This window comes from Carassius carassius, chromosome 15 (genome assembly GCF_963082965.1).
Source record: "Carassius carassius chromosome 15, fCarCar2.1, whole genome shotgun sequence".
NCBI lineage: Eukaryota > Metazoa > Chordata > Actinopteri > Cypriniformes > Cyprinidae > Carassius > Carassius carassius.
This window is the reverse complement of record NC_081769.1, coordinates 29,871,413-29,889,739: the sequence shown is the minus strand read 5'-3', so window position 1 is coordinate 29,889,739 and position 18,327 is coordinate 29,871,413. Positions and strand designations below refer to the sequence as shown.

At 39.5% G+C, this 18,327-nt stretch overlaps 4 protein-coding genes and 1 long non-coding RNA gene across 12 annotated transcripts in view; 4 read left to right on the top strand and 1 right to left on the bottom strand.

Moving 5' to 3' along the window:
• The window catches only part of LOC132158833 (rho GTPase-activating protein 33-like), a 65,915-nt gene extending 62,827 nt beyond the window's left edge, over positions 1–3,088 (top strand). For all 8 annotated transcript variants that reach the window (XM_059568428.1, XM_059568422.1, XM_059568424.1 and 5 more), the window contains one exon: positions 215–3,088. In XM_059568428.1, coding sequence (XP_059424411.1) covers positions 215–2,931 — 2,717 coding nt within the window. In that variant the 3' untranslated portion in view covers positions 2,932–3,088. The remainder of the gene's footprint in view (positions 1–214) is intronic.
• Positions 3,089–6,198: 3,110 nt separating this feature from the next.
• On the bottom strand, positions 6,199–9,351 carry LOC132158835 (uroplakin-1a-like). The gene is made up of 7 exons (XM_059568429.1): positions 9,246–9,351; positions 8,903–9,103; positions 8,678–8,752; positions 8,438–8,545; positions 7,702–7,875; positions 7,330–7,413; positions 6,199–6,918 (listed from the first exon to the last, which is right to left on the bottom strand). Exons 1-7 carry the CDS (start codon positions 9,306–9,308, stop codon positions 6,871–6,873), a joined length of 753 nt encoding a protein of 250 aa, XP_059424412.1. The 5' UTR covers positions 9,309–9,351; the 3' UTR covers positions 6,199–6,870.
• On the top strand, positions 8,278–9,122 carry LOC132158836 (uncharacterized). Its single transcript, XR_009437718.1, has 3 exons — positions 8,278–8,465; positions 8,657–8,749; positions 8,933–9,122. It is a non-coding gene; the product is annotated as an uncharacterized LOC132158836 (long non-coding RNA).
• Positions 9,352–11,134: 1,783 nt separating the features above from the next.
• Positions 11,135–13,562, top strand: LOC132157844 (uncharacterized). Its single transcript, XM_059567111.1, has 3 exons — positions 11,135–11,233; positions 11,386–12,345; positions 12,581–13,562. The coding sequence occupies exons 2-3, from the start codon at positions 11,399–11,401 to the stop codon at positions 13,344–13,346; spliced, it is 1,713 nt and encodes a 570-aa protein (XP_059423094.1). The 5' UTR covers positions 11,135–11,233; positions 11,386–11,398; the 3' UTR covers positions 13,347–13,562.
• Positions 13,563–15,912: 2,350 nt separating this feature from the next.
• On the top strand, positions 15,913–18,315 carry LOC132157843 (protein FAM83A-like). The gene is made up of 4 exons (XM_059567110.1): positions 15,913–16,107; positions 16,896–17,063; positions 17,316–17,440; positions 17,712–18,315. The coding sequence occupies exons 1-4, from the start codon at positions 16,051–16,053 to the stop codon at positions 18,025–18,027; spliced, it is 666 nt and encodes a 221-aa protein (XP_059423093.1). The 5' UTR covers positions 15,913–16,050; the 3' UTR covers positions 18,028–18,315.
• The last annotated feature ends 12 nt before the right edge of the window (positions 18,316–18,327 follow it).

The window sequence follows — 18,327 nt, the reverse complement described above, 5'->3', positions numbered from 1 at the left end:
CAGACCGTCAGAAAACGTGATAATTTTCATTTGTAATTTTCCAACATATGCAGGTTTTTTTCAATTGCTATACATTTGCAATGAAATAACTTTCTATCATAAAAATATTTTTCCATGTACTGCAAGTTTGGGAACCTCTGGTTTAATGTCAGAAATAGTTAATTTGTTCAAGTGCCTATTTTGTCTTCCTTAACTCTCTCAAACCTTTTTTCAGCTATCTTGGGTCCCACTGGTGTTCCCCTTCCATCACAGCAGCCCCCTCCTCCTCCCCCCAAGAACCCTGCACGCCTCATGGCTCTAGCTCTTGCTGAAAGTGCCAACAAGGCACTGCGGCAAGGTGCCTCACCCCCATACCGCCCCCGTCAAAGTGGAACCTCCCCTGAGACAGACGTCCGCTTCCAGAGGTCCCTTTCTGCACATGCAGGTACTCTGCTATCTTCTGATCCTAATCAGATTTATTCCACGGTACGCCCCTTGTCTGTGTGGAAGACTGAGGGTGATGATGATGATAATGATGATGAGGGTGGAACTGTTGCTGAAAAGCCTGCAGACAAATCACATGGTACAGAGTCAAGGTCACCACCTGGGCGAGACACTGGGACACTCTCTTCTGACAGCTCAGTCTCTGACTCTGGGACATCCAATTCTGAGTTGTCAGCTGCCAGTTCCTCTGAAGACAATGAGCGAACACCAAGCCCCATTTACAGAAATGAAGAACCAACCACTCTGGCACAGCCCTCAAAATCCAGCCCACCCTCTTCCAGTGAAACCATCCCTTCTCAAAGAAAACCCCCAGCTTATGGAAGACAGTTTTCTGCTCCACAGCTTCAGCAGGAGAAATCCAGCGGCCAGTCCAAGCCCCCAGCCCAACCACACACTCAGCTTCTGCATTCTAAATCAGAGAGCTCTCCACTGGCCCAGGTACGAGCCTTCCAGCCCACTCGCCCTAAAGTGCCACCCAAGCCGCCTGATCTTGCTCCCTTGAGGGCTCCACTCTCTCAGACTGATCGGCATGATGACATGCGTCGCTCCTTGGATCCCACTCGCATTCGACGATTGGCGGGGACTCCACAAGGGAACACACCACTCTCCAGAGCGTTCTCTGAGCGTATCAGCAGTACCTCTGACATGCTGTCTCACTATCATGCAGCCAGGATGGCCAGCCAAGCTGCTCAGGTTGCACACCTTCCCATACAACAGCAACAGGCCCAGTCCACATTCGTCAGACCGGTTGTCCCCTCCTCTGAAGACCCTTCCAAGATGGAGAACTTCTACTACGAAATAGGTGCATCTGAGCATCCACCCAGCTATGCACGCCACAGCTATCAAAATATGAAGTTAGATCTGGAGGGAAACCTCCGTCTCACTGATCCAGCCAATCAAAGGCCTATTTCCAGAGGTTACCCCCCTCCCTACAACCACCAAGGACCTGGGGCTGGAAGGGCTCCCCAGCTTTGGTCGTCTGAGGCTACACGAGTTTGGGCCGCAGCACACTCTCACTCTTTCTCCTTTTCCCATTCTCATTCTCACCATCGCTCTCAGGATGGATCATCAGGACATCCTCCCCAACCCCGTCCTCAGCGTCAGACATCGTCATCTGTCAGGGTGCCCCGCAGTGAAGTGTATCCCATACACCCATCCGTTGGAGTGGGCTCCGCTGCTGGCATGGTGCCTCTGTCTGTGCACCAACGTAGCTTGCATCGCCCCCAGCGTTCCCCTTCTGCAGACCATGCAGCCTCCCAGCTTCACCCCTACTTTGAAAATGGGAAGGTGTGTTACCGGTACTTTGAGGCTTCCAGACCGGAAGATTTGCCACTGAATCAGCATGCTGTATTAAACCCATCTCAGGCCTCACCAGTGGAAGGAATCTCAAAAGATCAGCCTGAACACATTTATGTCAACTACCCTTTCACAAACCCACCAGCACCTGGTGTTAATTCAAAGGGCTGGGCCACCACAGACCTCGACGAAAATGATCACCAAACATCTGAGACACTGGAACCACCTTCCAAGTCACCACCGGATGACAAACAGAAGCATTCAGAGCAAGAAAGTCACACGGCTGTTTTCGAGAACCCTAACCAGAATGATGTGTCCTCAGATTCCAAAGTGATCAATATAGCAGCGAGTGCATCCAATGCCATGCATTTCCGCAGTCGCTCAGATCCCCAAAGTACTAGCTCAGAGCCTGCTCATGTCATGAGTGGGAAGGAAATTGCCTCCTTGCTAATTGAAAAGCTTGCAGAGGATGAAAGGGAGGGTCCTTCTGTGCCATCCTCTTCATCCACTTCTCCGCATATTGAGCACCCTCCAAATCCCTATCCTAGTCAGCAGCAGCAACAAACTCCACCTGCATATAATATCTACACTCCAGGACCCTCTCGAGGGCGCTTTGAAGGTCAGGTGCTACCTAGAGAGGGATCAGGACCTTTCCAACGTCAAGACCCCTTGCGGAGATCTTCCGGAGGCCAGTACAGACAAGCTTTTGATGTCATGCCATCTGGCAACCAAGTCCTTAAGTTTTACAGAAGCCAAGACTTTATCCCAAGCGCCCAGGGAGAAAGCACAACTGCTAACCCTTATCCCCCAAGACCATATTATCAGGACCCCCCATACCCCAATTGGGGCCCTCAAGGCCTCCCAGACTCTTCCCACACATGCACTCCACCTACAGTGGCCTTCTCAAACTTAGCGCTTGGATCGACAAGAGTATATGGGCCTCAGACAGTGGCCAATCAGTTTAACCAGTACCCATACCAGTCAGGGCCAGTGCTTCCCCAGTATCCCAACACACCGCGACGAGATGTTGTCATGGATCCTTCTCTTCGACCTCCAGGGTTGCGGAACCAGAGAGGCTTAAACCGGCAGGGTAGCCTGCCGGGCCCCAACTGGACCATCCAAACTGAGGGCCAGACCCGTAGTTACTGCTAAAGAGCACAACTGCCACAAAAATCCTGTGTGTTTAGAGGATATGATGTAGACCGGTTATAAGCACTAGACTTTTGTTTCCTGTACAAGTTAACATGTTGTGAAACTAATTGTGTTAACCTCCTCAAAGGGAGACCGAATATACAGAAACAAAGTTAAAGGCAGGGTAGGTAAAAAATGTATAAAAAACTTTTTTTCCAAATTTGTTTAAACTTTATTTATATATCAATACATAATTAAAATGTAAGTACTCTGAAAAAGAAAGTATAAAAATCGAGTGTCTTTAGACCTCTCACGACTGTTTTAAAGACAGCTCATTTTTCCATTCACTCCACCCCCTCCCTTCTGGGCTCCTATAGATTATTTATCGTCTCTACTATGGCTCGCTAAGTAATGTTATGTTAGCTATATTACGCAGCTACGTGTGCTAATGACACATGCTTCATGAAAAAATAAACAAAAAAATATGTATGATCAAAATACAAAAAGAAAGATTTACCTGTCCAGCAGAAATAAAGCCATCAAGGAGTCACTTTTCAGCCCCTTGAGTTCCCTCAGTTCTCGCCATCGCTGGAAAGCCACGCCGATATTAACTTGCATTTTATTTCTTTGTTTATCCAAAGACTTTTTGTTCATTGCCTTTTCTTGTACTGTTACTGTCTTCCTTTTTTTTGCCTGGTTTGCCTTCACTAACTGCATAGGCCGGTACTGTGAATTTTGCTTGCTGTTTCTCTGCCATTGTTTTGGTATTCCTAGGATCCGTGCCTCTTGAATTCCTCAAATCAAACATGTGCGCGCAAGTGGACAGGTCATGTGTGGCAAAAGGGTGGTTGCCATGGTTGCAAGAGAGTGACAGTCGCCTAAGCCAATCCTATGTTTTGTTCCGAATGGAAATAATGAGCTGTGTTTAATACAGATTAAACGGTCTAGAGTCACTCGATTTTTATACTCTTTTTATCAGAGTACTTACATTTTAATTATGCATTGATATATATAGAAAGTTTAAACAAATTTGGAAGAAAGTTGTTTATACATTTTTTACCTACCCTGCCTTTAAGTGTGGTATGTCCTTTATAGTCTTTCTGTCTCAGAACGACCCCATTTCTGTCCTTCGATTAGTGTGTATTGGAGTGGAAAAAATATACGAGAATAAGACTTGAAGCAGAAAGGATTAAAGAAGTGAACCATAAAGTGGCTTAGATATGAAAACATTCCAGAACACACTGTGCTGTCCAGCAGAGGGAGTCAGAGGTACATAGCTGCTATTACTCTGACAGGACGTTGCTCAGTGGCTAATTTTTGTTTTTCTGCTTTGGGTTTTGTTTGGTTTTAGGTTATTTTTGACACTAAGTCATGCTGTACAGGGGCACAAGCTTGATATGTCTTTCTTCCTCCACAAAGTACGATATAAATAACCCCAAGAGATGCTGGTGGTTATATGAAACTTTGAGTATGGCTTTCTTTTTTTGGCAAAAATGTTGTATTATTTCCATTTTTATTTTTTTTTCCCTAAGTTATTGTAAGTTTTCATTGGAACGAGTTATTGTGAAAGTTTTATTTTGCCTTTCTTGAATTTGTTTCAAAGAATGTGAGGATTAGGATTTTTTTTTATTATTTCTTTTGTCTGTGTGAATTTGTGTGTGAATTATTGTGTCATTCGCAGGGTGTCTGACATTAAGCACATATAAAGTAACTGTAATTGCAGATTTTTTTGAGAGGGCGTGTAATTGAATGCACATACTTCTGTGTTGTACTGTTTTCTGCTCATTCTCAAAAATTGTGTCAGATGATTTGTGTATCAATATTAGCGTTCTAATCCAAAGCAAGTATTTCAGGTAGGTCATGTCACAGTGTGCCACTCCCAGACATCCCTGGGTTTCTGTGAAGGAGGAATCCCAACCTAGCAACACTGAATACCTGGTACTATTCACCACAAAACACTGAAAATTCCTCTAGGATAACTTTATCAGTTTAAAAGTCGTTTTTTTTCAGATACCTCTTTCCGGGGCTCAGTAATGTCCCGCTGTTTTTTACTCTAGTATCTTTCAGGTCATTAAAAATGTCCTGGATGTTCTTCCAAAATTAACCAGAGATGGAATCTCTAAAATTTGTTTAGTAATTGGTGCCTTCTCTTAAATAACTAAACATCTTTTAAATAATCCTTCATAATGAAATCAAAAATTGAAGAGCTAGATACAAACCCTGTCCCAAGCCCAGTTACCCCTATTAACATTTTCCCAAAGTTCCACACTATTAAGTTAAAAAAAAAAAAAAAAAAGTTTGTATGAATGAGTATATGACTCTGTGTGTTCGCATGTCTGTTATCTCTGTTGTTTAATACATATCTATGCAGTGAATAACCAAGGGGGATATGTTCCTGAAAAACACTAAATATTAAGGCTACCTATGTATGTTAGCAGACCTGTGAGTGTGTATATTTCAGTGAGAGAGGTCATGCATGTGGCTTTGAAGGTATATACATGTCCCACAATCTCCCTTTCAGCCTTTTGCACTTGGCGAAAGGCAGTTCATCCTATTTTGTAATATTTTCAAATATGTGAATTAAAACCTTGGACACCGTCAGTGACGAAACCTGTAGTTTGGTGATTATTTTTTTAACATAATATTTTTGTACACCGGTCAGACGAGATAGCTTAAGGATGGACATTATTAAAGTATTACAGGAAATCTCCTTGGAATGCAGGAAGTTTGAAAAAAATTAATATTTTTCATAGCTTATTATACAAATTGCAGTGTTTAAAAAATAATTAACATTGCTAAGTAGCATTGTGATGACATTTACTTAATTGAACAATCTTCCTGTTGATGAGGCAAACCTGGACTAATGTCCTGAGATAAAAATTATGCATTTGCTATGAAGTATTTCTTCTAGGTTTTGTGTTATTTTGAGATGATTTTAAATCACAGGGCTTGCAGCACTGCAGTCTCCACCCTCCGAGATGGGAGTCTTAATTTTGTGCGTGTAAACAGTAATATGAGAGAAGTTGAGGTCTTTCCTAGCTGGATATCCTGCAAAACCAGTCTGTTTCTGAGTATCAGGAGACACTCCCAGTTGAGTATAAATTAAGGAAGACATACACAAGCTAACTTGCCCTTCTCTGTTCTCTGCATGTACAAACTCTATTGGCATTAGATAATTAGCTTGAGCTGTAACTGTTTGGGTGGTTCAGGGACTGGAGAGCTGCCAGGCTTTTGTTCTCTTTTCTCATTCTCGCTTTCTAAAGGATTGTTTATTTCCCAGGGCTTGTACCAGCATGCAGCCTGCCACAGGTTTTTTCATTATTTTTCTTCATCAGCGGTCAGTGAGTGACACATGAAGAGTCATCCGCACAGTCACATGTTTATTTGATAAACAGAAACATTGTCAAGTAAGTTTTAAATACAAATGTGCAGCAAAGGATCTTACAAAACAAATGTCCTGTTCATTGGTATTAAGACATTTTAAAGCAAATTTTATATTAAATATTCATGTAAGAAGAAATACAAGTGTAGACTTTGGCATAAAAAAATCATATAATCAAAGAACCGATTTGATCAGTATTGTTAATAAAAATGAAAAATAACCCCAGAAAAAAAAACCATCCATAATAAAACGTAATATGAAAGCCATACTTGAAGTTACTTAGTCAAGTAAATTTTTCCTTAACATACTGAGGAAAAACTTACAATCACTATCTGTAAATTATAACAAAAAATGCTTTTGTTCAAGATTAATTTGTACTAAACCTGGAACATTCTTTTTGTGTTAATTAGAGGTCAATTTATAGGACGTCATAAAAACAATTGTATGATAATTATACAAGAATGGACGTAAATTGTCATATCAATTATACATGTGCAATCTGCAATCATCTGTTGTTCTGTGACGGCAAGAGTGGAAACATCTGGGCTGTTGGCAGACGTATCATGCGGAGTCCGTAGTTATTCCAGCTGCATGAAGTAGATCATAGTGATCACTAATGTGAAAAACTGTTGGAGAGAAGTGCATCAGAATAGTGAATATATCTAGTAATGTGCAATTACATTTTTATTATATAATAGAACTGTAAAAAAAAAAAAATAATACTTATAACAATATTAATATAAATGCACATAAAAATTAGCTTTAAATGTCAATAATCAGAACATTTTTACATTCCCTCACTATTTTTGTACACATCCATCACACTACGTCTTGGTTGCACAATTCTGGTAAATTCTGGTTTTCAGCATTTTGTGGTGACCGTTTATTTATTTTTTTCTTCTCTTTTTCAAGCTTTTGAAGTAGTTATAACTTTGAAGATGTATCTGAAGACCATTTTGTTCCATCTAGATGTTTTAGACACAATAACTCATCCTGTGTGAATGTATAGAGGTAATTTAGAAAACATCTTGACTTACCACTAACATGAGAACTGAGAAACCGTACCAGCTCACAGCCCAGGTGTAACGGCTTAACACCGATTCAATATAGTTGAAGCAACCCTGAAGTATCAATAAAATACAAATAATTGATTAGGCCATGACAAATTGTTTATGTGAATAAGAAAAAAAAAGTAAAAACCATTTTTTACTCTCAAAATTATATATTAAATTATTTGCATTTAAAAATTATTTGTATTCAAATAATCCCTATCTGAACAGCCTAATATGTTTTGTGACACCATTTGAGAACTACGTTCTATGAAAACTAGCTCAAAGTAATTAGTTTGTTGCGGTCTCTTGACTACTGTACGTCAGGTGACATGTTACGAGACCTAAAGGTTAAGTTACCTTTGTGAATAAGGTGCTGGTCAGGCCAACCTTGCAGCCTGCTGGATCTTGCAACTCAAAAGTACTCAGTCTCTTGCAGCAGCTGAGGGGCCAGTTGTATGTAGGATATGTCTGTTTCAAGGTGGAGTTATACAGTATCCAGTCCTCAGGACTGTCTGCTCCACAGCACTCGACCTGGTGGAGGAGAAAGGTGCAGTTATTCAAACAAATTCAAAAAATACCAGTCACATGTACATCAGTTGAATTCTATATTAATCTATTAAATTGATGTGATGCGTGGAAACCAGAAGTGCACCTCACTTTTAGAATTCTATATGAATCCTAAAATCTTATCTATCTACTAATTACTATAGTAATAGTATAGTAAATTTTGTAACTGTATTATGTAGATTTTGTTTATATATATATATATAAATGTGGTTATAGTGGTTAAAAACAATCCTAATTCCCTCAGCACCCATTATATGGTAAAAAAATCACTGAAATTCCGTCTACTCAAGTCCTACTATTTATAAAACAGCAACCCATCAAGAAGATCTCTTGCAATCGTTATTCTCAAACTGGTTTGTCCTCTCACAAAGAAACAGGAAAGCTGTTGTGTCAAGTTGAAAATTAAGGTTTTTCTTTCCTAATATTAAGCAAGTGTATATCTTACATTTTAGCCACAAGCCTTGGACAGGTGTAAGCCAGTTGTGTTCGATAAAAGCCAAGAGGTCATCATTGGCGTTCAGCTTACCTGTTCCATCACTCTGTTCCATGTCTGTGTAATCTGCTTTCCCTGTGTGCTGTCTTGCCCATAATATTGAAGCATTTGTTTCTTTACAAAGTTACTGTTCCCAACCAGCTACAATAAAGAAAAGAGGATTTAAAAAATGAAGTAAAGACAAATTTAGAAAGAGAGAGCAGGAATGGGCCACGACTAGATTTGTCATTCTGTTTTACTTTTACAGTACAGGAGGCTGGTAACTGTACTCACATAATCCCGGTTGGTTGCTGCTGTGATGGCAGATGCGCATTCAAACAGAAAGATGATGAACATTATGATAAGGTACTGTAGGATGACAGTTGATGATAATTAGTTCAAAATTAAAGTAATTATTTATTTTAAACCTAAATTTGATTGTCTTGCTAAAGGTAATATTGAATAATAGTGATTTCATGTAAGATATGAGATATGACGTTGTATTCTATGAAAACTTACCACCAGCATGAGTGCACGGCTCCTTTTCAGGGCAGCAAAGATGCCAAAGATGCATGTGAGGAAGAAGGCAAAGCCTGTAAAAATGGCAATCCAGGCCGCAGCAAAGATGTCATCTTTTCCCGACACACCAGATATGGGGTAGAGTTTATACCCGTCCACTGCTACCCAAATGGCCACTGCGAATAATGCCAGTCCTGCTGCCTGGAAGGGGAAAATACATAAAGTAGAAAGTGACAACTTTTTTAATGTGTATATATCTATTGATTTAAAAAAAAAAAAGGGGAATATGTGACATTTCACAATTCACATAAACAATCGTTGTATTATTTTGTTTCAGACTTACAGCAGCGATTGCATTCAGAACAACAACTACAAACATCAAACATGTCACGGCTCCTGCTCCCATGGCTGTAGTGTGTTTTTCTGTCTGATATCGTCACACTTTGCTGAAGAAAAATAAAATAATGATCAGAATATCCAGATACTCACTCTTATTTATAAGGTAACGGCTTGATCTGTTGTCACTGGTTAGGCTAAAAATGTACCACTGATCAAAGCTGCCAAAAAGTTGTCAATTGAGAAAATCTGGAAATTATCACGGTGAATACAATTTCTGGTTAGACTTTAGTTCTTCGTCTAGTTAGAAAGTATTTGAGCATAGCTAGAATTATAAAATCAAGTATTTTCAATGTACAATGGTACAGTAAGTATCAAATACCATGGCAATTCCAAATTCATATAACATGCTATTTACTTAAGAGAATACTATGGTATTAATGACTAAAAAGCATTAACATAATTTTTTCAGACCATAAACTAATACAAATCTTAATGATAGGAAAGTTCGTAAACACTGATTATGTATATATATATATATATATATATATATATACATTACAAAAGATAATAAAGATAATAAATCCAAAAACAGGCAAAGCAAAGCAAAAACGCTGCTCGAAAAATAAACATATAGAAATCAGTAGCTGCTCAGGAGCCCACCTGTTCCAGTCTGAGATTGCACCTGCTTTCCCTCTACCTGCTTGTATTCCGTTCATTTACTTTTGTGGACACTTTTAATGACGTCAAACCTGTTTGTCATAGGGTTTTTTTTTTTTGTTTGTTTTTTTTGGTTTGATTATACAGGCCGCATGAGATGGGATGGGCGACTTCACTCCCTGTGTTTTCACTTCCAAGTACTTTAAGTTATTCCATGTGACATTTTATTGAAATTATTGCGAAATGAATCTAGCAGTGTCTGCATTAAAGAAACCAGTGACAGCTACCACTCCTATACCCAGAACACTTCAAATGACATGTGAACAAAGTTTGCAAATACTGCTACTCGGTATGAAGTGATACCTACAGTACATGGTTCTCTTTTGATAAAGAATATTTAATTTAATATAAAAAAAATAGTAGTCCAAGCCACTCAAAGTAGGATTTATATATAAAAAGTATTTATTAAGGCAAGTCTGTAGAGATCTACATACTATTACATCTAAACGTACAGTACTGGTTGCTCTTGTGTTAAGGGAGAAGTCCTGACCTCTGCTGGACACTGACACACCATATACAGCTGCATATAATGCTCATTGATAAACACCACATTATTTTCCTTATTATTTGTAGTCATGAGTAAGGTAAGCATCACTCTGACTGTTTCTCATACTTGGCATTCAACAAATCCAAGTCATCTAATGAACCAAAGCACAATTAAGACTTGATGATGATCTCATTTGACTTGGGCCAGTAAGAAACCATCCAGAAATGCAAATACTAAAAATACTCATGATACCTTAGTATCTATTTAACAATGTGCTAAAATGCTCTAAACACTTTGGCAACCACATAGCAATGTGCTTGAAAACACTTAATTAAAAAAACTTGGGTGGGAATCTTTGCATCGACAAGCATCACTCACAAATAAAAAAAATATATATATTTTTTAATCTACAATACTGAAAAAATACAGTTAATATTTAAATTTGGCCGTGAATTATAATATGTACATTTATAAAAACGTGTGGTGTGGATGTGAATTCTTCCTCTTCTGGAACTCAACTTTATGCTGGTTTTCAAACAAAATTCCTTTAGAATTTCACAAATGGAATAATTTATATATATTTAAAAAAAGAACTGTGGAGAATTAAGTACACCATGATGCTTAACAAACTTAAAACGCCCTGAGAACTGTTTACAATGCCATTTAGAAACCTTGTCAAACAAAGTGTTGTTGACTTTAGCACAGCTGACTGTCTCACAAACACACTCATCCAGGAGAACTTAAGGACAGAAGACGCACTTTTGCAGCTTATTTGTTGTTCAAAAACGGTGAGAGTTGATTATTGCGTATGTTCTGTTGGCTATATTTTATCTGCGAGCACTGTCAAATTCAGTCTATAGGCCTTTATACCATTGGTGTTAGCAGTAGGTAGCTAGTGACCTATATTATTAAATGTTTTTGTTTTGTTTTTTCGTTTCAGGGTACAACTGAAGATGGAAGAAAAACTTTCGGATGAAAAAGTGAAATGTATGCTCGCCCCTTGGAGGTTTTCCCTCAGGGCACCTGGATTTGAAAACAGACTGGTGACTGCTCTACAACTGTTTGAACGTTTCCCTTTAGATGTAGCTGTGACTGGAGGAACACCGGAGGCTAATGCTCAACTGGCTTCTGCAATCTGTGGGCCGGGTGAGGAAATCGAAGAGGAGGAATTGGAAACCGATAGTGAAGGTGATGAGGAGGAAGAAACAGATGAGGAAGATGAATCAGAAGACAGTGAAGAAGATGGAAGTGCAGATGAGGAACACGGTATAAAATCTAAGTTAAATCCTAATCACCACCGCAGTAGTAGTAGGAAACGTGTTCGGATAGCAGAGCATGCAGAATATATAGGGAGTGGTGTTCCTGATTTTGACTCTGCGATTTTACACCGTCACATCCCAAATGTTCGTGTGTGGACCGTCCAGGGCCATCCAACTTCAAATTCCATCATTAACCAGACCAACCAGCAGTATGACTCCACATGCTATGATGTTCTGGTGGTTCTCACTACAGAGCAGCACAAAGAGGACCACATGTGTCTCAAAATGGAATTGCATGGCAGAGATCAGCCTTTTTTTCTGGTTCAAGCTGAGCAGGACTGGGACGTGGTTGAGGAGAAGCCTACAGGGCCATGCATGACCTGTGCCTGGGAACGAATGAGAGCTCGCAAGCTGGAGTTGCAGAAGAGAAGTAAAGAAGTATTTGGAGAGACGGCTGATTCAGAAACAGACAGCCAGAATCTTTCAAATGCTTCCCAAGATCCAGAGTTAGTGAAGATGAAGGATATCGTCAAAGTGCTTGCTGAAGCCCTGCCTGAGCTTCGGAAGAAGGCTTTTAGTCAGTTTCTGGTGGCGATTACAAAGGAACTTCGGATTCCTAAATTACTGACTGATGACACACAGTAAGTCAATTTCATTGTGTTTTGAAATGCTTGATATTACCTTGTGACACAGACGTGATTTTCATTTGAACCTCACTGAAATATCAACTATGGCTGGTTACACATGTCTGAAATTTTGGGGTCAACATGTTTGTTGGTCAAGTTCTAACCCAGTCCCTAACATAATCCAAACCCAGTGAATGTAAAACATTTATAACACATTTATAAAAAAAAAATTGCTACATTTGCTTAACAGGTTTGTGGTTTCTACGGCTTTGCAGTCCAAGAAGATAAACCAGGATGATCTTGATCAGATCACCAAGCTCTCGCAGAACAGAGATCTCACAGACAATCCTTCCAAGCTTCAGGCCATCCTTGCAGCTTTCGATCACTTCTGGCTGGATATCGGTGTGCTGGGTGAGACAGGATGTGGCAGCTCCAGCTTGGTCAATGCCCTCTTGGGTCTGGAGAAAGGTGATGGACAAGCTTCCTCAACCGGTGCCACAGAAACAACTAAAGAGGCTGTGAAGTATCCCTACCCATCCCCCAATGTCCGCCTTTGGGACCTTCCTGGGCTTGGAAAAGTAGGTAATCTTAGCAGCCTGTCCTCTGCGTCCAGCTCTTCTGAAGCTCAGCGTATAACATCTGCACTCTCTTTGTGTGATGTATACATTCTGGTATCTCCTTTGAGGCTTAGATTGGGAGCCATACAGTTGTTGCAGCAAGCGTCATCCCTAGGTAAAGAATGTTATCTGGTGCTTACCATGGCAGACTTGATTGAGGAGCAGTCTATTGTGGAGGTGAGGCAATGGGCTGAAGAAGTCTTGGGTAAACTTGGTCTCCAGCAGAGTTTATTTCTGGTGTCTGCTCAACATCCAGAATCCTTGGATTTACCCAAGCTAAAGGAGACATTGAAGGCAGCCTTTCCAAGTCATAAGAAAGTCGCTCTTGCCAGATATGCAGCAAAGCAACTGGATGGTGATGTTTTCTGGAAAAGATCAGATTCTTGCAAATTTATGTAAATAGTTAAGTCTTTCGAGAATTTCAAAAGGTATTTTCTCACAATCAAGCATGTTTTATTAGGGAGGGATTTCTGTTTGTTTAACTACTCATCACTCTCCAAACATTTTTCATCCCTATATGAGATCCACCCTAGTCAGTGACTAAAAACTTGCATATGCATTTATTATTTTTCACTTTTTCAATTTTCAGTCTAACCATATCTTCCTGAATTATTTTATTTAACATGCTGGAAGGTCTCCCTCCTCTTTAGCCCGGAGGACACGGCGTCCGTGATTTCCAACAAGAATGTCAAATTTGGACTCGTCTGACCATAAAACACTATTCCACTTTAAATTAGTCCATTTTAAATGAGCCTTGGCCCACAGGACACGACGGCGCTTCTGGACCATGTTCACATATGGCTTCCTTTTTGCATGATAGAGCTTTAGTTGGCATCTGCTGATGGCACGGCGGATTGTGTTTACCGACAGTGGTTTCTGAAAGTATTCCTGGGCCCATTTAGTAATGTCATTGACACAATCATGCCGATGAGTGATGCAGTGTCGTCTGAGAGCCCGAAGACCACGGGCATCCAATAAAGGTCTCCGGCCTTGTCCCTTACGCACAGAGATTTCTCCAGTTTCTCTGAATCGTTTGATGATGTTATGCACTGTAGATGATGAGATTTGCAAAGCATTTGCAATTTGACGTTGAGGAACATTGTTTTTAAAGTTTTCCACAATTTTTTTACGCAGTCTTTCACAGATTGGAGAGCCTCTGCCCATCTTTACTTCTGAGAGACTCTGCTTCTCTAAGACAAAGCTTTTATAGCTAATCATGTTACAGACCTGATATCAATTAACTTAATTAATCACTAGATGTTCTCCCAGCTGAATCTTTTCAAAACTGCTTGCTTTTTTAGCCATTTGTTGCCCCCGTGCCAACTTTTTTGAGACCTGTAGCAGGCATTAAATTTTAAATGAGCTAATTAAGTGGATAAAAGTGTAAAATTTCTCAGTTTAAACATTTGCTACGTTATCTATGTTCTATTGTGAATAAAATATTGGCTCATGTGATTTGAAATTCCTCTAGTTTTCATTTTATTAAAATTTAAAAAACGTCCCAACTTTTCCGGAATTCGGGTTGTAGACACATTATTTAATTACATTTACTCATTTAACTTTTTTTATTTTGAATGATAACCTGCATGCTACCATATTTGCAAAACATGCAACATTGTGGTGAAAGTCTAAATATTGTAACTCATTGCAAGCTATGATAGTGAATGGCATTTTGTATTCTCTGTTAATGATACTGGTAGAATATATTCATATTTTCACGTGTTGCAACTTGATATTTACATTTTCTGATGCAATAAGTGATGTTTGCCCATGCAAAATCTGCAACCACAATGTTAGGGTGTTACTAGAGGTTGCTAGAGTGTTGTTGCTACTGTTTGTGGTTGCTAGGGTGGTCAGGGTGTTTGTTTATTGGCCACAATCAAAAGTCTCTGATATTTGGGTCTGTTTAGTCCATTTTATATTTAAGTTCAACTGCATATCTGTCACTTAGAAAAATAAAAATGCCTCTTTCTTTAATAAGCTGCATTATTTGATGTATCAATTATGTATGTAGCACAAATGGTGTGGGAAAATGTATGCTTAGATTTATACTTGGGGTTTGAGGTTTATTTTGACATAACAAAAACTTTCACTACCACAAGTACTCTACAAAGCCATTAAGAGTTTATATTAAGCAGGTGTGTCAGGACACAGGAACAGGTCTATTGGTTCCTAATGATGCATGAGTGAAATTAATCTGACATTCACATCTTCATGCCTGCCACTCATGCCATTTCATTTCTGTGATGGAAAACATGGAAGCTTCAGTCTCATTATTCACTCAACACCTCACCTGTTAACCACAGGACCCCACCCACCGATGCCTGGGGGTGAAGTCGTCTGTGAACGTTAGTTACTCCTCTTAGTGCGAGGAGGAGCCACGAACTACTTTCTCCAGAGCCGTTAGGCAGCACTAACATTCAAATTTCAACTCCCCCATCTTGAAAACATGACAAATTGGTTTAGAAATGCTCAGTGTTCCATGAAACGCTTGCACTGCTGATGAAAAGATGAATGGTGAATGAATATCGTGCAGCATTATTTGTGAGCATTTGATGATGATCACCTTGGGGACATTAACAGTAGCACCACACCATGTTTGTATGGATAATCATTGGGCCTTAAGTGTGAAAGACCACTAAATATGAAAGCTGAATGAGCAAGAGTCAAGCAGTCATCTGTCAGCTGTGGACCTGTATGCAAACAACATGAACCTTGTAAGTAATGGATTGTCAGTGCAGTGTTACTTGATGCCAAAGATGATGGGGAAAGTGAGAAGAAGAGTTCAGGAGATGAGAAACCCAAACACTATGTTGTCTTCAGTAGATCTGAGTTACAACGAGAGCACACGACTGGCTATGGATGCTCTCTTGGATAGAGGGAATGATGGATACCAGGAAGTGCTGAACAAAGAGAATGAAGCAAACTTTAATCATCTTAAACAACATTAAAACACCTCTCCGGTTCTCCAACAGTTTCTTCTGAGACATACTTTCCTGCGGTCACAGAGAGTGAGCCTCCAGTTCTTGACTACGGCTGGCCGGTGGCTGACTGGAGTTACTATCTGCAAGGGTTTCCCAGTGTGGAAGTGTTCTTCCACTCAATGAAATCATTTCCCATGAAAGACATGCTTCGGGAACTCATCAGGCAAGCAACTAAAGTAAGAACCTGTCATTTGTTAGTAACATTTTTGAATTGTGTACTGCCATTATTTTTTCAAATATCACTTTTGTGATGCAAGGAAGATGCATGCTGCAATTACAAACAGCACTATCCATGAATACGTTTTTTTTTTTTTTTTTTTTTAGTATTAGTGGCACAAATTAAACGTTTGTCATCAAAATGACAATTTTGGCATTTTCTGGCATAGTAATTTTTTTAATTAATATTAAGTCAAATTTCACATATAATTTGTTCAATGTGTTATTTCATTTGTTTAAATATATTTATTCGTGTTATCAGTGTGTTAATTGTATTATTTGTGAACATTTTCCAAGTACTTGGCAGTTATGCCATTATCCAGTTCAGTTCAATAATTATATTAATCTATTAATTATAATTTAACTTGGAATTTTAAAGATAACTGGTAGAAATTGGTTGCTCTACAAACACAGTGCTCTATTTATGGAAAGTGCCTGACAATTTTAAATGTAACTTTTCCCTAAATTCCACTCATCAAAGGGGCGGCAGTGGCTCAGTGGTTCATGTAGGTTGTCTACAAACCGGAAGGTTGGTGGTTCAATCCCTGGCCCCACCTGACCAAGTGTCGAGGTGTCCTTGAGCAAGACACCTAACCCCAGTTGCTCCCTACGAGCTGGATGGTGCCTTGAATGGCTTACACCGCTATTTCAGTGTGTGAATGGGTGAATGTGAGGCAACGTTTAAAGCGCATTGGATGGCCATGTGGTCTGTTGAAAGCGCTATATAAATGCAGTCCATTAACCAAAGGTTTTGGCGATAGTTATGGACACATTCAGTGATGTGGAGATTTTCTGTGACATACTGGAGGCGATAAGAAAGCGCAATGTGTCTGTCTATCTCCTTCTGGAATACACCAATTTACAGCTGTTTCAAGACATGTGTGAAAATCTAAAAATCAACAAGTCTCATCTTACTGTAAGTTATACTATTCTTTTAACAGACTTCACTTACAGTACATGAAATGTGTTGCTGTTGGCAAAAGATGTTTAGGAATTGCAGATCTTATATTTACATTTAATAGACACTGTTGGTTTATATAATAAATGTAATTTCAATACATGTAACTTGCTTTTTTATTTAATTAAATTAGATTATACAATGAAAAACGTGGAGGAGTTATTTATATTTTTTGACAATGTGCCCGTTTATCTCTTTCTCTTCATACAGAGAATGTCCATTCGTAGTGTTCAAGGTGAAACATACTGTGCCAAATCGGGCAGAAAGTTCACTGGACAGATGAAAGAGAAATTCATCATTGTGGACTGCACAAAAGTGCTGGTCGGCTCATACAGGTACCATCTGAAAATTCATCTTTGGGGACATTAATTTTTTTTTTTGAGAAATTTAAGATTAAAGATATAAATTTAACCTACAATCATGGTTTAGAAAAATAGAAATATCTCTTTACAGTTTCAAAAGTTGAAATGTTTAATTTATTCAGCATTAGCTGGTCCATCTGGGCCACTAAATCACATTGCTCTTTCATTTGTTGCAGCTAGTGATGCAGAAACTTCACCTGGTTGTTGTGACTTTTTCCATGATGACTCTTTCACTCTGTCACAGTCTCACGTGGCTGTCCTGGCAGGTTCACAGAAGCTTGGCCGTACTCTTCAAAGGCAGCGGGGTTAAACCTTTTGACCTGGAGTTTCGCAGACTCTACGCAATTTCTGAACCTATCCCAGGATTTACCTGCCACACATCAGATCCCGGGGATCTCTGCCTACCCTTTGAGAAATTCCACGTCCCAATTCACCTGGGAGGAATTGCCGGAAACACTCCTGACCAATTACAACAGAAGCCTCGTAAATCCAGGAACTGGAGTTTCCCGACAGCTCCTGTCCTGGTCAGACAAACTAGCTATCCAACCGTCACCACTTGACCGCAAAGATCTCAATGGCTTCCACGGAGGAAAATGATCCATCACCCTATTGCTCATCAGCCCCCACTTTTCAAAGATTATAATACGAGGAGCCAACCTAAGCATCCAACACAAGGCAATCACATCAACAGTGGTGTTCCTGCAACTTCCCACTGGTGCTAGAGCAGGTTATTTTAATGCTTTAGTTGGTAGATTGTAATAGTAGATGTAGAAACTTTATTTATTTTAACACATTCAACTTTATTCTGCTGTGACAGTAAAAGCACCAATAAGAGGTCCACATTCATTTATAAAAGTACA